General features: G+C 45.5%; 2 protein-coding genes across 4 annotated transcripts; both read left to right on the top strand.

Moving 5' to 3' along the window:
* Nucleotides 1-1,176: 1,176 nt before the first annotated feature.
* LOC109747122 (protein PLASTID REDOX INSENSITIVE 2, chloroplastic) lies at nucleotides 1,177-2,781 on the top strand. The gene is made up of 3 exons (XM_020306207.3): nucleotides 1,177-1,477; nucleotides 1,609-1,710; nucleotides 2,423-2,781. Exons 1-3 carry the CDS (start codon nucleotides 1,250-1,252, stop codon nucleotides 2,609-2,611), a joined length of 519 nt encoding a protein of 172 aa, XP_020161796.1. The 5' UTR covers nucleotides 1,177-1,249; the 3' UTR covers nucleotides 2,612-2,781.
* A 6,027-nt stretch (nucleotides 2,782-8,808) lies between these two features.
* LOC109747126 (cyclin-D2-1) lies at nucleotides 8,809-12,359 on the top strand. 3 transcript variants are annotated; one of them, XM_040390346.3, is made up of 6 exons: nucleotides 8,809-9,246; nucleotides 9,354-9,575; nucleotides 10,642-10,740; nucleotides 10,850-11,047; nucleotides 11,138-11,268; nucleotides 11,378-12,359. In XM_040390346.3, exons 1-6 carry the CDS (start codon nucleotides 9,234-9,236, stop codon nucleotides 11,558-11,560), a joined length of 846 nt encoding a protein of 281 aa, XP_040246280.1. In that variant the 5' UTR covers nucleotides 8,809-9,233; the 3' UTR covers nucleotides 11,561-12,359. The 3 variants fall into 3 exon arrangements, with proteins under 3 accessions (XP_040246280.1, XP_020161802.1, XP_020161803.1); XM_020306213.4 differs by having other exon boundaries at nucleotides 8,810-9,246; nucleotides 10,846-11,047; XM_020306214.4 differs by having other exon boundaries at nucleotides 8,812-9,246; nucleotides 9,354-9,440; nucleotides 10,846-11,047.
* Nucleotides 12,360-19,501: the final 7,142 nt, after the last annotated feature.

Genomic DNA, 19,501 nt, shown 5'->3' with positions numbered 1-19,501 from the left:
CGGTCCAACTAGAAGAAAACTTATTACAATAACTGAGATTAGCTAGAAAATCCGCCACTTGATTTGCAGATCTAAAACAGTGTTTAAAAATGATCTTTCCAATCAAGGTAGAGATACCCACACACTCAGTGAAAATTGCAGCCGCCAAGTCACACCAAGTATTCTCATCGGAACAATATTTGTCCACAGATAGTGTCAGATTCCGCTTCAACTCGCTGGAACCCGCAGTGTGTTTGGTTGGTTAGGAGGATTGAGAATTCAGAAGGGAATAGGCATGGGATTATAGACTCTAACTCCCATCGTTTTATTAATAGGGGAGGGGGTGGGAATTGGAAAGGAATTGTTTTAGTTAGTCAATCTTAGTCCTTCATCATAACTTACATTAACTTCCCATGTCTAGTTCCTCGCCAATTTTCATGAACCAAACAAGGGAATACAGTTTCTCCTCAAATCTCGCACATAATTCCTATTATGTGCCCAAAGGATTGGGAATAAAACGTCTCATCCATGTCTAATCTCAATACAACTCCCTACTCTAAACTCCCATTCCCCCTCCTAAGTATTGCCAAATGCGCTGTGGGGGTAATTAGAGCCAGGGAATGGGAATTGAAGGGGTATAAAACTTCAAATCTATTGTTTGGGTGATTAGAGCGAGAGTGATTGTAATGACTATGTTGGTTAATTAATATATGAGGGGTTTTAAAAGAAATATTGTTTGGTTAAAGGGATTGAGAATTCATAAGGGAAGAGGCATGGGACTTGAGACTCCAACTCCCACCGTTTTATTAATAGGGAAGGGGGTGGGAGTTGGAAGGGAATTGTTTAAGTGAGTCGATCTTAACCGTTCATTCTAACTTCTCTTGTCTAGTCCCATGTCATACAATTTCTTCTTAAATTCTCACACATAACTCCTGTCACGCACCAAAAAGGATTGGGAATAAAATGACTTATCCCATGTCTAATCTCGACTCAACTCTCTACTTTAAACTCCCATTCTCCTTCCCAAATATTGCCAAACACGCTAGTGTCTTAAACACGAGGGTTGTGATATTTGTCATGTAAATTGATAGCGTTATATGTGTCACTCCATTCCCTCCAAAATCCTAGCCTTGCGTGTTGGATCGGACGGTGTGCCGCAGCTGAAAATCCCACACAAAGAAAAGAAAAGGCTCTGCCTAGTGCTTTACCCTGTCATAGTCTTAACCGATAAGGGGAGGAGACGACCGTAAAACCCCGGAGAGGAGCAGCGATGGCGACGAGGGTGTGGGCGGCGTCGGCGGCGGCCATAAACCCCACTCTCCTGCCCCTCTCGTCTTCCCCACGTCCGAGCAGGCCCGCCCCCTCCACGCGGCCGCCCGGGCACCTCCGCCTGCGCAGCCGCCCGCCGCTGCCGGCCAGGGTCGTGTGCCGCCGCGCCAAGAACGCCGCCTTCGAGGACTACAAGTTCCCGGACCCCATCCCCGAGTTCGCCGAGCAGGTCAGCGACCTCCTGCCTCCCTCTCCCCCTGCGTCTTCTTCTCGGGACGGAGCTTCCGCTCCCGCTTCGTTCTGTTGTGTGTGACAGATTTCGTGCGGCTTGTGGCCGGTGTCTTCTCTGTTCTGTCCCAGGAGACGAGCAAGTTCAGGGAGCACATGACGTGGCGGCTGGAGCAGAAGAAGGAGCAGTACTTCGGGGAGCACGTGGAGGACATCGTCGACGTCTGCACCGAGGCACGTCACCCAGTCTCCACATTTTAGTACTTTGAATTGAGCAGAGTTTCTGTCAAGGGTTCTTGAGTAGTCGAGTCACATGGTTTAGGTTATAAGAATTTGTTGTTGCCCCGACAATGGTGAAAGAAGATTGCTGTGTTTTTAAGATAATCGAGAAAGTTTAGACTAGAATTGACACTGATAAGAAGAAAATCTGTGGTTTGGAAATTGATGAGCAAAGCATATGCCATGAATTAGCCCGGGAATGAGCATTAGAAAACTATTGTCGTGTTTCTGTCTTTGCATTCTTCGGTAGAGACCGGTAAAGTAGCTCAAATAGCCAAAGTTCATATGTGTTGGTACGAAGCATCTTTATCTTTAGATAGGTAAGATTGCAATTGTTTGGGAGTAGAAACTGCAGGCCCATGACACCGTGCAATGTATGCAAGTAAACATGAGGACGGCTGTCGTCCATTGGTTTTGTAAGTTGCCACCAGTTAGTTACAACTCGCAACCTCGCTTAGCTCGAACTCGAATTCCCTCACTGTATGTTCACATGCTATTATTTCAACCAGTCTTCATTCAGTTCAGCATATGTTAGGCTTAGTAGGACCTTCAAGAGTGATGGAGTTGCTTATGTAGGCGACAGTTCGATGTTAGATGTGACAGCACCGCACTACACTTTCAGCTAGTCCGCTAGATGAAATCTCTGAGATGTGATTCTGATTTGCAGGTCTTGGGCACGTTCTTGCAACATGAGTACTGCGGACCCGGGACGCTCCTGGTTCACCCATTCTTGGACATGAAGGGCGAGATCAAAGAGAGGGGCCTCCCCGGCGCGCCTCAGGCCGCGCGCGCCGCCATCGCGTGGGCTGAGAAGAACATCGACAAGGATTGGAAGGAGTGGACCGGAGATTATTAGCGCTGATTTCCTTTTGTCTCTGCTGTAGCAGCTGTTTGTTGTACCTGTAGTAGTAGTCTCGATGTTTCAGTAGAGACTTGAATCTAGCTATAGATTCTAGAGTAGTCATGTTAATCCGATCTGGAGCCCGTGAAACGCATGAAGTTAATTTATGCTCTGAACTTGATGAAGGCCGGCCTGATCCTGATCCGTTCCTTCTTGAACATATTCCTGCCACATGTGGTAAAAACTAGCAAAGCTTTTTTCAAGCAACTGCTGCCAGCCAAGTAGTAGTAGCAGTAAGTTTCTAACGCGGCAGGTCGTCAGATCCTAGCCCAACCGGGCAAGAAATCCATGGCATTTCCCTGGCGCGGCAGGAGCAGGGGGCACCACACGGCACCGCAACGACATGGTGCGCAGGTGCGAACTTAAGTCCCTCTCGCCGGTGACCGGTCAACGCCGCACAGTTCATTCAATGGCCGCGGAGTGCGGAGCTCCTTTTGTTGGATGCCATGTCCGTATGCAGTCAGTCGGAAGGGGGCCATGCCATTGAAGGAGCGCAGCGCAGGGGGCGACGTAGCAGGAGGAGGTGTGCATGGTTGATGGTTTCTTCCTGAAATGGCGCCGAGCCCGCGCTCTGACCGACCACCGACGTGACTTCTGTTGGCGCGTCGCCGCTGGCATGCGCGCACGCACGCTAGCTCCACTGCTTGTGCGATCTACGTACGAGTGTTTATCATGATGCACGCATAGCTTGCTCTGCCGCTGGCGCTGGACTGGGGTGTGACGCGGCCCGTGAGCGCCTCAATGGCAGCTTGGATCCATCCCCATTAAGATGTCAGTCATATAGCTGTAATGGCGTGGCCCTCGATCGATCCCCTGTTAATTTTCTTCTTCCCAGTTCCTAATGACAGTCGTGTATGCATGTAGTAAGTTTTACTTCCGGCGAAGCACGCACGGAACCGAGCACTGAATGCACGCCGTACCGTACGCGCGCGGCGCAGCGCAGAGGCAGGCAGGGACAGCACAGTAGCATCATCATCATCCACACCAAATCCGTGAGGCGCGTCCACCCCGTGTGATGTGAGTGTGGAAGCACCAAAGCCGGAGATGAGATGAGATGAGATGACGCGCAGCCCCTCTCTCTCTGCCTGACAGCCGCAACACGACCCGTGAGCAGTGGAGGGAGGGAGGGCCGCGTCATTCCTCTCTCTCTGACTGCCCGACTGAGCGTGTGAGCATGACTAGTCTCACTCCATGTCCATGGCCATGAGGCCATCGGAGCAAGCACGGCCCGAATCCATCGACCGGTAAGCCGTGCACGCGTGTATGGACAAAGGCTATGGCCACGGCCGGCTCGAGTAGATCTTGACCACCCGGGGGACCAATCATGGCGTCGCGGCTCGCTCCAAGTGGTCTCTCCCTCCCTGCCTGCCTTGCCCTGGTCACTTCTCCTTTATGTCCCCACACGCCAGAGGGTAAACCCTTGCGCAAACAGGCCCACGTTCTACGTCTTGGTTGTTGTTCTGCTGCGATTTTCCTGCACAAGCTTTTTTTTTGGGGTGTGAAACGAGACAACGACGTCACATGCGCGCTCCGTTCCTACCTCTCGGTCTCGGTTTACACAAGAATTTTGCATCCATACGCTTTTTTTTTCGTACACGAGCTTCTTGATGAAATTAGCTGAACGAAATTTACATAAGATGTATTCCCCTCCGTAAAGAAATACTAAGAACAACTCCAACTGGGCGACCCATTTCGTCCTCTGGCGTCCGTTTGAGCCGGCGCGGACACAAAAGTTGGCCCAACGCGCTGACCCAAACGGACGCGCGTCCAATTTTCATCCACGAGCGACCCATTCCCGGTCTATTTTTGAGCCGGATTTGCGTCGGCACGGACGCGCGTGCGCTCGCCTTCTCCTCCCCGGGCCCGCTGGTCGGTGGCACATTGGCCTCCCCTCATTCAATAGCAACCCTCGCCCCCTTCGTCGCCGACGCCGCTGCCCATTTTTTCGGTGACTCTGCCAGCTGCCGGCGCCGCAACATCTGCTCAGTAACGCCGCCACCTCCCACGTCGCCCGCCACCGCCGTCTTGCCGCCGGGGAACCGACTGCTTTCCACCCCCGCTCCCCCCGACACAGTCGCGACCACGACCAAGAAGCCGCCTCGCCACCTTGGCCAGATCCTCGCCGGCCCGCTCGTCGGACGCCGACAGGGCAGCTAGCTGGTCCGTGCGCGCCGCGACTCCCTTCGCCGGTCGTCTCCTTCGTCGACGCCCGCAAACTGTTCGACAGTTTGCCAAGGTACAAAATGGACTCCGCCGATGAATTCTTTTTTCACAATTTCCTACGACTCCGATGATTCGTCGTCCGATGACGAGGAGGAGATATTGGCTGCCGTGTTGGTCCATCACCACCTCAATAGCCAACGACCGTTATTCCGTGGCTCCATTCCGGGCCACCTTCCGGCGTTGAATCGCAAGCGAGAGAGCGGGCATCTCCTTCTTTGGAAGGACTACTTTGATTCAACAAATCCGTTGTTCAAACATCAGAAATTCCGCCGCCGTTTCCGTACGAGTAGACATCTTTTCAATCGTATTAGAGAGGGGGTGGTCGGCTATGATGACTATTTCGAGTGCAAAGAGGATGCCGTTGGAAAGATTGGTTTCTCCTCTTATCAGAAATGCACTGCCGCCATCTGAATGGTTGCATACGGAGTGCCCGGTGATCTCATTGACGAGTACGTCCGTATGAGCGAGTCTACATGCCTAGAGTCCCTGTATAAGTTCTGCAAGGATGTTATTGCTGTGTTTGGCGCTGAGTACTTGAGAGAGCCGACTCCTGAAGATACAACCCGTTTGTTGGCGATGAATGCCAGCAGGGCCTTCCCAGGGATGCTTGGCAGCATAGACTGCATGCACCGGGAGTGGAAGAACTGCCCTTCTGCTTGGCAAAGGCAGTATAAGGGCCATGTCAAGGCTTGCACTGTCGTAATAGAGGTCGTGGCGTCTCAAGATCTCTGGATCTGGCACACTTTCTTTGGCATGGCCAGATCACACAATGATATCAACGTGCTTCAGCGCTCGCCGGTGTTTGCTAGGCTTGCCGAAGGTAACAGCCCACCGGTGAACTTTACTATCAACGGCCACAACTACGATAAAGGATCCTAACTGAGTGACGATATCTATCCTTAGTGGACCACTATTGTCAAGACAATCCCCAACCCCTATCGGAGAGAAGAGGAAAAGATTTGCCCAAGAGCAAGAGAGTGCTAGGAAGTACGTCGAGCGTGCCTTTGGTGTTTTGCAATCTCGATGGGGCATCATTCGGTATCCTGCTAATACCTGGAGCACGCAGAAACTATGGGAGGTGATGACTGCTTGTGTGATCATGCACAACATGATCGTAGAAGATGAGCGCCCGGAACGTCCGTACGATTAAGGGTTTTAGTTTCAGGGTGAGAATATTGTGCCTGAGTATGGAGGAGCAGCAACGTTTGACAGTTCATCCAATTTCATCATGACATGCGTGTTTGAAAAACTCACGTGCAACTGCAAAATGATTTGGTTGAGCATATGTGGGTTCATGTTGACAACCAATAGATGTATCTTCTTTATTCGGCTTGCAGAACTATACAAGACATTTTTACTTTTATTCGGCTTGTAAAACTATGCTATTTTATTCGGTTGAAACTATGTTATTTGACTATATGTTTGAATGCAAAAGCAATGCAAAAACGAGGTATTTGTTGAAATAGAGCGGTCAGCCGGCCACGTTGGCACATATGGGTCGACGCGTTGGGCGCACTGCCGACCCAAATCTTTACTAAGAGACTAAACTATCTCATTATTATTTTTATATGTTCCATGCACACACTTTCCATGGGCAGATTCAGGTGTCATGGCACCTACTAAAATAGGGCCCTAAAATAACGCTCCCTCATTTCTCATGATATACCTTGTCTAGGCTTTTATGTTAATACTCACATTACAACATATTAGAAAATTGAGACACAACGAGCCAATGCATCGGGAGTATTTATGTCAAACAGCTCCGCGAGCCAATATATAAAGTCTAACAAATATTTCCATTTGTAAATACATAGAGGGGGTATAAAATTATTGTTGTCATATGGTGTTTGCACTTAACTCATTGGCCAAACTTCATAAGTTCCATTTATAAGGCGCACACGCATTTCAATAATAAACTGTACTTGCTGAGTATTAGTTATGTGACATAAAAAATTATACTACTACCATTATCATAACTCATACACTATTGGTCTAGATGACGGTCAAATATAAATATAGTCCGCATGCTTCTTGAAACGGGAACAGAGGGAGTATTACCTAACTTAATACTTCCACCGATTTTTTTACTTTGCATATTAGGAATGTCTTGAGTCAAGTATTTCGAACCTTGTCTAAGTTTGTAGAAAATATTCAATATTCTCGATATTGTATCTATTTGGTATTGTAAATATTAATATTTGGAAGATAAATATCATCAATTCTTAGATATCTAATACCGGAGTAAAAAGAAACAAAGCAAGTAAGTTGATTCCCCCTATTTTCCTAGGCACAACAAACCTTTTGACCTCCAACACAAGATCAATTGTGGGTGGCAGTGAGACTTAAATTTATCAACATATTCCCTGAACTTTAAGTATTTGTTGATGATTTTGGCGGTTATCAAAATGTTTGTACCTTCAAATTTCATCCCAAGTTCATCTTTACACCATTTTTTGTCAAAAAATTAAAAAAATCAAAATAATATAGTTCCCAAAATTATGATCCAGATTTTTTTATACTAAAAATACTAGACATCTTTCATTGCAGTTTGTACAAATTACAGGTTTATGTGTTTTATTTTATGCTGTTTGTACATGAGAAGAGCCTGGTTTGGCGGCAAAGTTTCCTATAACTGTGGCATTCCAATGCTTAGGTGATGAATACTCTAGTTTTCAAAAAAATGTGGTTTTCTCAGTCCGATTTATAAAAAAATGCATATACCTCTTTTTAAAACAATTCTAAAACACGGTATTGGTTGATGCCAAACATATGAATGTATGTGAAACCATGGTTCCTAAAAAGACCACAATAGTCTTCCATAACTCCAAAAAAACCGAGCTACCCAATGAACATAAGTAGTTATGTAAAGCGTGACACCAACACGATTTGATGGCAAGATCATTGATTTGCAATGTTTGTGGATTTTTGTCATTAGATTCATGTGTTTAGATTTTTTGGTAAGATTAAGTGAATCATGACATTCCTATCCATGCATCTTTGGAATTCACATAGTATAGTCCTACGACTGTAGTAGAAATCACTGCATTCCACTGGAATTCATAGATATACCGCGTTTCAGACACAACTTGGCATACATGGCACGTGGGCTATTTCTTTTAATCATTAAACACCTCTTTTCAGTTTGGTTTATAAGAAGAAAAAAAAGATGTTGACACCTCTTTTAAAACAATTCTCTTAAAACATAGTATTAGGTATGCTACGTTTAAGAAACGTTCTATTAATTAATGCCAAATATATTGAAGTATTTAAAACCATGGTTTCTAAAAATATGGTAGTATTCTTCCATAACTCCAAGGAAACCAAGCTACCCAACGAACATAAGTAATTGTGTAAAACGCGACACCAACATGATTAAGTGGCAAGACCATTGATCTACAATGAAATTGTGGATTTCTGTCATTAGATTCTTGTGTTTAGATTTTTTGTAAGATTGAGCGAATCATAACATTCCTATTCATGCATTTTTGGAATTCACATATAGGTATATGATTGTCATCAGTGCATTCAATGAGGAGAGACGTTCCCGTCAAGTACGAAGACGTCTGTGACGACTTCGTCAATCTTAAAATAATGCGCCGGCTCAATCTCTCGGAGGTGCTCATAGGTGTAGGGTGTGTGTTTGCTTTTATAGGATGAGTATATGTGCATATGTATGAGCACGTATGTACTATGTTCTGAAAAAAATTGTCATCACTGCATTCCACTGACTGCATTTCGGACACAGCTTAGCATCATGGCACGTGGAGTATTTTTACTAATCATTCCCTACTTATCAGTTATGGAGGCTGTTCATCTTTTCTTGTACCACAACATATACGCAAAGGATAAAAAGCTCGTACATACATACACACACTCATGAGTGAACACTTCTGTCCTACACTTGCACACATGTTGTATTATATATCCCCTTGCGCTCCCACACATCGCTCACACTAGTAGAGCGCGGCTACTCATCTGTAGCCACCATCTCAGCTCCACTACCGCATCGCATCGCCTCTGCTCCACCACCACCACCACCACCACGCCGCCCACTCGACGGCAATGGCCGCTGCTCAGTGACGGCCCCCACCGGCCCGGCTATGCCGGAAGACGACGCGTCCTTCCTCCTGTGCGCCGAGGACGCCTTCTTCTTTGTCGACGCCGCCACCGCCAGCACCTGCACCACCGCCGAGCAGATCGGTGGCTGGTGCTCCGGCGCCGAGGAGGAGTCGGCGGCGGCCTCCTTCGTGGCCGAGCTCATCGGCGGCGAGGCCGACTACTCGCCCCGGTCCGACTACTCCGACCGGCTCCGGTCGCGGTCCGTCGACCCCGCCGCCCGGGCCGACTCTGTTGCATGGACTCTCAAGGTGACATAGATGAGCTTGTTTGGATTGGATGGTGCATGTTTGCGTGTGTAGTTTTCTGCTATCTGTATCTTTATCTCATCCCGTATTGTTATGTCTTCCTTGTTCAGGTGCAAGAGTACTACGGATTCCTTCCCTTGACGGCCTACCTCGCCGTGAACTACATGGACCGGTTCCTCTCCCTCCACCGGCTGCCGGTAAGCTCGCCGCCCGGCGCCCGCCGTCCTCGCCCCGCCACGTCACCAACCCTCAACACACACATCTCACCATGTCAGACAACCATGTCACGCGCGTATCAGATAACCAGCTCGTGCTCTGTATCTTTCGCCATGGTGCGTAGTGCTCGGCCGATGCTATTTTTTCCTCCGTATAAAAAGAAAAGTTTTGGAAGTTGGCGTGCAGACTGCTGCTAGCCCATCAACCCAACGAACCGGCCAATTACGGTTATACCCTCAGACGGAATGAATGGGGCATCATCGGGGGCGTGTGGATTTGTTTATGCGCTCAAGACAGACAGAGCGGTCTTTTGGCTTTGCAGCGTGCTTTAGCTCAAGCCCAAGCTTTTAGTATCGTGGAACAACAGGCCTTATCATTGTGCTTTGCCTGACTGCCTGCCCTTGTGCTCCGCATCCTCGTGTTAAGTAAGCATATGGCCTATGCCGTATGGGATAGTGTTTGGAGCCACTGGCGTCAGGTATCTATCTCCTCTCAGCCTCAGTGACTCTGCAATGCAATGCATGGTGGGGTGGTGACAGCCAGCAGTAGTAGTTTATTTACAAAGCAGCATTGTTTTTCTGACTTTCTTGTTGCTTTGTGGATGCTGTGTTAGTAGTAAAACACAGGCCCTTGGATTATTTAGTTATGTTAGATGGAGTTCAGTGTGGGAGCTACAGTAGACATGGCATGCTGGCGTCACTCCATGATTTCTTTCAAGGATTAGTGGTTCCAAGTGATACTACTACTAGATGGTGATGATATGCTAGCTGAATAATCCAATTGCTGATGTGACTGCATATCTCACCAACCTTATTACTTTGGGGCCAATGTTAAGATGGTAAACAAACAGGCTTATAATATCACTCTCCTAGTGCTACCCACAGTAGGTAACAGTGGTTAATGTTGTCCTCTTAGCATAACTACAGGGGTCCCACTGTATGTAGTATATGGTACTATGCATCTAGTCTGCCTTCAGCAAACTATTTATGTACGGTTCCGGACTCCATATACACTTGATTTAAGGAATTTGAAGAGGGTTTATTCATTCATGTTTGCTCATAAAAGAACAAGAGATAGATCGTGCTACAAGAACACATAGACATAGTGTTACATTATCTGTCCTTGCTTTGTGGATCCTTGTTTCAGCTATATTAATTGCAGTGTTTGTTTGTGTTCTTGCAGCAGGAGGATGGATGGGCAATGCAGCTGCTAGCTGTGACCTGCCTCTCCTTGGCTGCCAAGATGGAGGAGACCCTGGTGCCCTCCCTCCTAGACCTTCAGGCAATTACACCCACCTGATTCCACTGTCATACACTTCTATTCTGATCCTCAACTTTGTTACTTCATCAGAGTTGTAATGTGAATTATGGATTTGTATATTGGTAGATAGAGAGCACAAGATACATCTTCGAGCCGAGAACGATCCTTCGAATGGAGCTTCTCGTCCTCACGGCGCTCAACTGGAGGCTCCGATCGGTCACGCCGTTCACATTCATCGACTTCTTCGCTTGCAAAGTTGACCCGAGAGGGAGGCACATGAGATACCTGATCGCCCGAGCCACACAAATTATTTTAGCTGCGATACATGGTATATTACAGCAATTTTTTGTTGGTTGACTACATATAGCTGTTGCCACATGGCACTAATGTAATAATGCTGCAAAATGCAATGCCACAGACATCGAGTTCTTGGACCACTGCCCGTCGTCGATGGCTGCCGCGGCGGTGCTGTGCGCCGCCGGTGAGACGCCGTCCCTCACATTGCTCAACCCTAGGCTTGCAGTCAATTGGTGCATTGGCCTAGCAGAGGTAAGAGAAGGATCAACTTCTGACCACAGAAACTTCAGCACACTGACAAGTTATAAATCGTGATCAAGTTGTGTAAGTAACATCATATATCTTTTTTCCCTGATAATAGGAAGGGGTGAGCAGCTGCTACCAACTAATGCAGCAGCTGGTGGGTGGAAAGAGGGCAAAAACCACAGCAGCAGCGGCAGTTAACCTGTGCTCAGACGAGGTTCTGTCCTGTGATTCCTCCTCCTGCACCACCCCACCCCCACCCAAGAGGAGGAAGAGGTCACCTCCACCGGTCATCACATGAAAACAAAGGAACGGCGAGTAGATAAACCATCATTTTACATGGTTTTTTTGGGGGAGGGGGTTAGATTAACAGAGCTTGATTTTGATTTCTTGCTGTTGTTGTGTTGTTGTGATTCTTTTTCCCATTTGTTCTCTTCTTTTGGGGTTCTTTCTTTTTACACCTTGGTGGGGGCTCTTCCTTGCTTGGCCGTGCTATCATGGCGGCCCCTGCGCTGCCAGTCTGTGAAGGATGTGGGAAATATCAAAGAAAGAGAGAGGGTCAGAGAGAAACATGTGTGCTTACCACCCTGTGGCTATGGGTCTTCACCCCGATGCAGAACTGCAGAGGATACATTGATTAGATGCTGAGGGAAGAAGAAGCCATGGCTGGCATGCAATGGCAGATACAAGAAAAGTAAAAATGATGGCAATGAACAGCATGTTTGCATGGCACATTGCATGGGGATAGATAGATAGATGTGGGTGAAATCATGGTGGTGGTCAAGGAGGAGTGGTCAGAGCTACAGCCAAGGTGTGGTAGTAGGGGCCTTCTCGCTGCCAAGCTCTGTTCATATTCATGAGGGAGAAATTTGTTTGTTTCCGAGTGGTTTGTTTGTTTTTTGTTGTTGATGTTACTGAAGAGAGAGGGGGGGCATGGTGTACTGGGAGGCACATGCATGCCCTAGCTAGTGTGCTGCCCTGGAGTGAAATATTTGTCCATCTCCAGGCTGAACAGTGTCCGAGCATGAGGCTTTTGGGGGCCCTTGCTATTTGTACTTTATTTTTCCATCATCAGCAATAAAAGACGTTGCCGTTTACTACATTATCTTGAAAGAATGTGAGAATTTCCATGCTTTGCATTCTGTTCCTCTTATTTTTCAAACAGAGCTCAATGTAGTTGGTGTGTACATTGTCAGCCTAATTGGGAAACTGAAAGTCAGAAAGTGCCCCACAAAGCAAGGGACTGATCCTTTGAAAGTTTGAATTGTCTTGCTAATGATCCCAACATGTCAAACAAGTAACAATACAACATCACATGATTGTTGAAAGCCCGTTATATAGTATTGGGTAGGTTGGGCTCCTCCTACATGCTTAAAGCGCTGTAGGAAGTAGACATGCATTGCAAGTAGTATTGACTTGACTTCACATCCATTTTCTTCCCAACAAGAAAGAATTATCAACTCAACCAATGTGACATCATAATGCTCTAAGCCGCCTAACCGATAGTTATTAGCGTACATTAATCTGCTCGGGCACTGCAAGTTGATTGTAATGAAACTACAATTGGAACGAATCTGAACATAATATACATCCCCATGGTGGTGCAGGGTAGGCACTCTGTAAATGTATATATATCCCTGCCATGCCACATAGGAGGAATAATATAGTAATTCCCATCATGCCTACTCATGCATTCATAACAGTGGTCAATGGTCAACAGTAGTGGCTTTCAGGAATCATTGGAGGTGTACAGAGACAGTTGGTCACATCTTTTTTAATCCCTCTTTTCAGTGTTTCTGGAAGGGTAATTTCCAAAGTCATATGACCATGACCATGATGACCCAAGGGAGGCACACATGGAAGTCATATGGCCATGGCATGGCGCCATGCATGCCATCCTTGATCTTGGTCTTGTCCTTCTTCATTTAATTTCTTTCCCAAATAACACAATGGGGAAAGCCTGATCCTAGACAGCTGAGTGGAGTACATACTATGTGTAAATGGTTGCAATTTTGCAGGTGCCTTTTGACAGGGGTTGGATCTTGGGAAGTCTTTCTAGGAGGCTGAGAGGGGGAAAAAATTCGTCTTTCCAAAAGAGAGGAAAGCAGCTTTGAGATGGTCTTGCCTATGTGTTACACCCACTTGGGAGGAAGTTTTTTTCTTTTTGACAGCCAAGGATCGCCTTTGATTCCTGATCGGACGGCGGCGATGTCCCCGGGCGAAAAGAGCTGAATCTCATGCTTGTTTTTTCTACAAGAAAACCGATGAATCCAACGTGATGGTGCAGGTGCAACAAGCGGATCCAGCTTTCGCAACACCCCTTTGCTGATTCGACGTCGCACTTTCCTCCTCCTCCCGCGCAAAAAAGCCACGATTTTCAGGTAACTTTGGAATCCCATGCACGGACGAGCCCGAAAGCCACGAGGACGAAAGACCGGTACGCGCGCACAGATTGCAATCGCAGCTGCATGCATGGATACCCCATACGTACCTTTTGCAACGTTATTCTTTTCCGGAAAACCAAGACATGGAGATCGATCCCAGCGCCATTGATGAGCAATGAGAGGCTCTGGGTTTTGGCTGGAGCACGGTGACATTCTAGTGAGATTCTGTCGCTGCAAATTTTCAAGCTTAGATGGAATTGTCGGATGCTTCTAGGCTGCTGCGGTTGGTGATGAACCGATGGCGTGTTTTGGTCCCGACTCCCGACGAATGGTCAAAAGCTGGCATGATAGGAGAATATTTGGAGAGGGGCGGATGTGTTTCTTTTGTGCTCGCGTGGGGAGACAGCTGCCATGCCCCGTCCTTGCGCATTGCAATGTCCGTGGACTTCTCTTGGATTTTCTTTTAGGCATACCTCACGTAAGTAGGGTATATATGACGTATGGTGGTAAATTGCAAATGCCCACCATCGCGAATGCCACTTGTGAAGCATGATTGCATATATCAATTTCAAGATATGAGATTGCTAACCGGACTTGCAAATGTAATGTTTAAGGGGTCGTAATTTATAATTGACCAATAAGTTATCATTTTTTCCCTCCTCCCCTTCCGAAATATAGTGTGTGTATATTTTTTTCTAGTAGTCGAACTTTGCGAGGTTTGACCAAATTATAGATTTTTTTCTTCAAGTCGAACTTTGGAAGGTTTGACCAATTTTTTTTCTAGAAGTCAAACTTTAGAAGGTTTGACCAAATTATAGAAAAAAATATTATTCGTGATGGATCTAATGATTTAATTTGGTATTGTATGGATCTAATGATTCGATTTGGTATTGTGCATGTTGATATTTTGTTATAGAAACTTAGACAAACATAGAAGTTTCACTTCTAAAAATTTGTACACATTATATTTCGGAACGATGTAGTATGCATCTATGAAAAGAAATACTTTTGGTACCTTGACTATTGTTAATTGCACATAATATGTCCTTTTCCCGCTGAAAATGGATTTAGTGATGGACATGGCAGCAACTTTGCACCCCTGACAACCTAGTCAACAAAGATTGACAACACTTAGGAAAATTGAAAAAAACAACCAAATATATATATTTTTGGTGAAATTCTATTTGAATAAAAAGAGTGAGGAGAAATATATTGTGAATAAAAGGTAAACATACGATGGAACTCAAATTGTAATTGAAAAACCTTTTAGATGGAGGTTACAATAAAATCAAGAAAAAGAGCAATAAGAAAGTAGAAGGAAAAATAAAAATAATAGGGAACTAAAAATTAAATACTATAGATGATTTTTTTTAAAAATATGTGAATTTATTAAAATAATAATAACAACAACAACTTTACTCGGTTTCTAAAATTTAATCCAGCCATTCTTAAAATCTTTAATAGCTTGCTACAACTTTTATTTTTTATTTGTTTGAGGGGGAAAAGAGAGCTTATATATTGCTTCTACCCGGGGTACCGTCTTTCAAGATTACATCAGTTATACTAGGTGCCACACTGCCCATCATAAAAAAACTTCCCTTAGTTCTAGCATAAGCAGCAAATTTTATTGTATTTTCAATTCTCATGTACCCTTTTTTTTCAAGGTTTGGATTGTAGTATGTCAATATCAACATATGTCCATCTTTTAGATAGTGTATACGTTAAATCGTTAAAGGTCAAGGGAGCGAGGTGGAGATGGTGACGACGTGGAGAGGACAGCATGGCAGCGACTGTTGGGCAACGTAGTAATTTCAAAAAAATTCCTACGCACACGCAAGATCATGGTGATGCATAGCAACGAGAGGGGAGAGTGTCGTCTACGTACCCTCGTAGACCGTAAGCGGAAGCGTTATGACGACGCGGTTGATGTAGTCGTACGTCTTCATGATCGACCCATCCCAGCACCAAAGTTACGGCACCTCCGCGGACTGCACACGTTCAGCTCGGAGACGTCCCGCGAACTCACGATCCAGTAGAGCTTCGCCGGAGAGTTTCGTCAGCACGACGGCGTGATGACGGTGATGATGATGCTACCGACGCAGGGCTTCGCCTAAGCACCGCTACGATATTACCGAGGTGGATTATGGTGGAGGGGGGCACCGCAAACCCTAAGAGATCAATGATCAATTGTTGTGTCTCCAAGGGGTGCCCCCTCCCCGTATATAAAAGGAGTGGAGGAGGGGGTGTTGGGGAACGTAGTAATTTCAAAAAAAATCCCACACACACGCAGATCATGGTGATGCATAGCAACGAGAGGGGAGAGTGTTGTCCACATACCCTCGTAGACCGAAAGCGGAAGCGTTTAAAACAACTCGGTTGATGTAGTCGTACGTCTTCACGGTCTGACCGATCCAAGTACCGAACGCACGGCACCTCCGAGTTCAGCACACGTTCAGCTCGATAACGTCCCACGAACTCCGATCCAGCAGAGCTTTCGACATGGGCATGAGTCTGAAATACTAATTTCAACTCTTGGAACATCTCATATGCTCTGTGGAGTTTCAAAAACGTCTTTGAAGCCCCGATTCTAAGCCGTAAAGTATGGTGCACCAAACTATCAAGTAGTCATCATATTGAGCTTGCCAAACGTTCATAACGTCTGCATTTGCTCCTGCAATCGGTCTGTCACCTAGCGGTGCATCAAGAACATAATTCTTCTGTGCAGCAATGAGGATAATCCTCAGATCACGGATCTGAGGATAATCCTCAGATCACGGATCTGATAACTCACAAGTATAGGGGATCGCAACAGTTTTCGAGGGTAGAGTATTCAACCCAAATTTATTGATTCGACACAAGGGGGAGCCAAAGAATATTCTCAAGTATTAGCAGTTGAGTTGTCGATTCAACCACACCTGGATAACTTAATATCTGCAGAAAAGTATTTAGTAGCAAAGTAGTATGATAGTAGTGGTAACAGGAGCAACGGAAAAGTAAATAAGCGAAGAACAATATGTGAAAAGCTCGTAGGCATTTGATCGGTGATGGAGAATTATGCCGGATGCGATCATTCATGTAACAGTTATAACATAGGGTGACACAGAACTAGCTCCAATTCATCAATGTAATGTAGGCATGTATTCCGAATATAGTCATATGTGCTTATGGAAAAGAACTTGCATGACATCTTTTGTCCTACCCTCCCGTGGCAGCGGGGTCCTAACGGAAACTAAGGGATATTAAGGGCTCCTTTTAATAGAGTACCGGACCAAAGCATTAACACATAGTGAATACATGGACTCCTCCAACTACGGTCATCACCGGGAGTGGTCCCGATTATTGTCACTTTGGGGTTGCCAGATCATAACACATAGTAGGTGACTATAGACTTGCAAGATAGGATCAAGAACTCACATATATTCATGAACACATAATAGGTTCAGATCTGAAATCATGGCACTCGGGCCGTAGTGACAAGCATTAAGCATAGCAAAGTCATAGCAACATCAATCTCAGAACATAGTGGATACTAGGGATCAAACCCTAACAAAACTAACTCGATTACATGATAGATCTCATCCAACCCATCACCGTCCAGCAAGCCTACAATGGAATTACTCAAGCACGGCGGTGAGCATCATGAATTGGTGATGGAGGATGGTTGATGATGACGATGGCGACGGATTCCCCTCTCTAGAGTCCCGAACGGACTCCAGATCAGCCCTCCCAAGAGAGCTTAGGGCTTGGCGGCGGCTCCGTATCGTAAAACGCGATGAATCCTTCTCTCTGATTTTTTTCTCCCCGAACACGAATATATGGAGTTGGAGTTGAGGTCGGTGGAGCTCCAGTGCGCTGGAGGAATCGAGAGGGAGAGGGGATCGATAGGTGCACGCTAGGTTAAAAGGGAGGTGGCTGGGCTTTGGGTCGGCCTGGGCATAGGTTGTAGCTGGGCTGGGCTCTCTCTCTCTCCCTCTAAAGAAAAATAAAACAAAACAGAGATAAGAAAGAAAAGAAAGAGAGGTTAGGGGAAGAAGTTGGACACGCGGATAATTTTCCCGGACTCACAAAAATGTGCTTGTTCCGAGAAAATAGAAAAGGCCATGATTGAAAGATTTAAATTCAAACTCATTTGATTTAAATTCAAATGATTTGAATAGGAAGTGAGGGTTGGGAAGGTCCAAAAATGTTCGGATTTTTGGTGGAGCTCCGGAATATGATGAAAGAATATGGCAAGGTTGGAGACCAAGAATTAAGATAACAAAGGCATTGGGATAATTTGCAAGTGTGTTATGGTGATTTCCAAATTAAAGAAATATTTAATATAGCTCCCTAATATTGGGAGGATATGTTATAAAGAGAAGTCACCCTTCCCTCGATTTAAATAGATCAACCATCTATGCAATTTATTAGTTGAGTTGAGATGTAAAGATTAATGACATGATGGCATGATGACATGATGCAATGCAAAAATAAAAGAGCAAGCACAAAACAAACACACGGTGATCATGAAAATATGGAAGTCTTCTGAAGCACCGGTCTCGGGGCGTCACAATATCATGCATTAGAACTACTTGGAACCATATAAATTTGACATGCAAGCTCAAGAACATGGTCACCTAGGCAGCACAAATTTGCAATAAATAAAGCACTAGAACAAAAACTAATTGAACCATTGGAGGAGTCACATACCAAGGAACAATCCCCCAAAGCAGTTTTGTGAGAGGTGCTTTGAGCTAGGAGATCGAAAATCGCAGCAAAATGAGCTAGAACTCGTGCTTGAGCTGGTTGGTGTTTTTATTGGGAGGAAGGAGTGTGTAGGTGCAGGAATAAGTGGAGGGGAGCCACCATGGGCCCATGAGGCAGGGGGACGCGCCTAGGGGGTGGGCGCGCCCTGGACCCTCGTGGCCAGGTGCCAGCTCCCCCTACTGTGTTCTTAGTGCCAGATATTCTCAAATATTCCAGAAAAAATCATATTTCAATTTCAGGGCATTTGGAGAACTTTTATTTTCGGGGTATTTTTTATTGCACGGATAATTCAGAAAACAGACAGAAAATACTCTTTTTATTCTATTTCAACTAAATAACAGAAAATAAAAGGAGGTTACAGAAGGTTGTGCTTTCTAACTTCATCCATCTCATGCTCATCAAAAGGAATCCACTAACAAGGTTGATCAAGTCTTGTTAACAAACTCATTCCGAATTGCATGAAACCGGAGAAATTTCGAATAACACTAAGTTACCTCAACGGGGATATGCACGTCCCCAATAATAAGAATATCATATCTCTTTTTGACAGTAGGAAGAGGAAAATCAAAGCCTCCAATAATAATCGATGGAATTTTTCCAATAGAGTTTATACTATGAACTTGAGGTTGTTTCCTCGGAAAGGCTACTGTATGCTCATTACCATTGACATGAAAAGTGACATTGCCTTTGTTGCAATCAATAACAGCCCCTGCAGTATTCAAAAAGGGTCTTCCAAGAATAATAGACATACTATCGTCCTCGGGAATATCAAGAATAACAAAGTCCGTTAAAATAGTAACGTTTGCAACCACAACAGGCACATCCTCACAAATACCGACAGGTATAGCAGTTGATTTATCGGCCATTTGCAAAGATATTTCAGTAGGTGTCAACTTATTCAAATCCAGTCTACGATATAAAGAGAGAGGCATAACACTAACACCGGCTCCAAGATCACATAAAGCAGTTTTAACATAGTTTCTTTTAATGGAGCATGGTATAGTGGGTACTCCTGGATCTCCTAACTTCTTAGGTATTCCACCCTTGAAAGTGTAATTAGCAAGCATGGTGGAAATCTCAGCTTCCGGTATCTTTCTTTTATTAGTAACAAT

This window comes from Aegilops tauschii, chromosome 5 (genome assembly GCF_002575655.3).
Source record: "Aegilops tauschii subsp. strangulata cultivar AL8/78 chromosome 5, Aet v6.0, whole genome shotgun sequence".
NCBI lineage: Eukaryota > Viridiplantae > Streptophyta > Magnoliopsida > Poales > Poaceae > Aegilops > Aegilops tauschii.
The sequence above is the reverse complement of the archived record's forward strand: the minus strand, read 5'-3'. Positions and strand labels throughout refer to the sequence as shown.

Excerpts from the sequence above, each read along its gene's own strand:
- LOC109747122 (XM_020306207.3), top strand. The coding sequence starts at position 1,250 with ATGGCGACGAGGGTGTGGGCGGCGTCGGCGGCGGCCATAAACCCCACT. Across the intron at positions 1,478-1,608 it reads TCCCCGAGTTCGCCGAGCAG|GAGACGAGCAAGTTCAGGGA; the intron begins GTCAGCGACCTC and ends GTTCTGTCCCAG. Across the intron at positions 1,711-2,422 it reads TCGTCGACGTCTGCACCGAG|GTCTTGGGCACGTTCTTGCA; the intron begins GCACGTCACCCA and ends TCTGATTTGCAG.
- LOC109747126 (XM_020306213.4), top strand. The coding sequence starts at position 8,980 with ATGCCGGAAGACGACGCGTCCTTCCTCCTGTGCGCCGAGGACGCCTTC. Across the intron at positions 10,741-10,845 it reads CCTCCCTCCTAGACCTTCAG|ATAGAGAGCACAAGATACAT; the intron begins GCAATTACACCC and ends GTATATTGGTAG. Across the intron at positions 11,048-11,137 it reads TATTTTAGCTGCGATACATG|ACATCGAGTTCTTGGACCAC; the intron begins GTATATTACAGC and ends GCAATGCCACAG.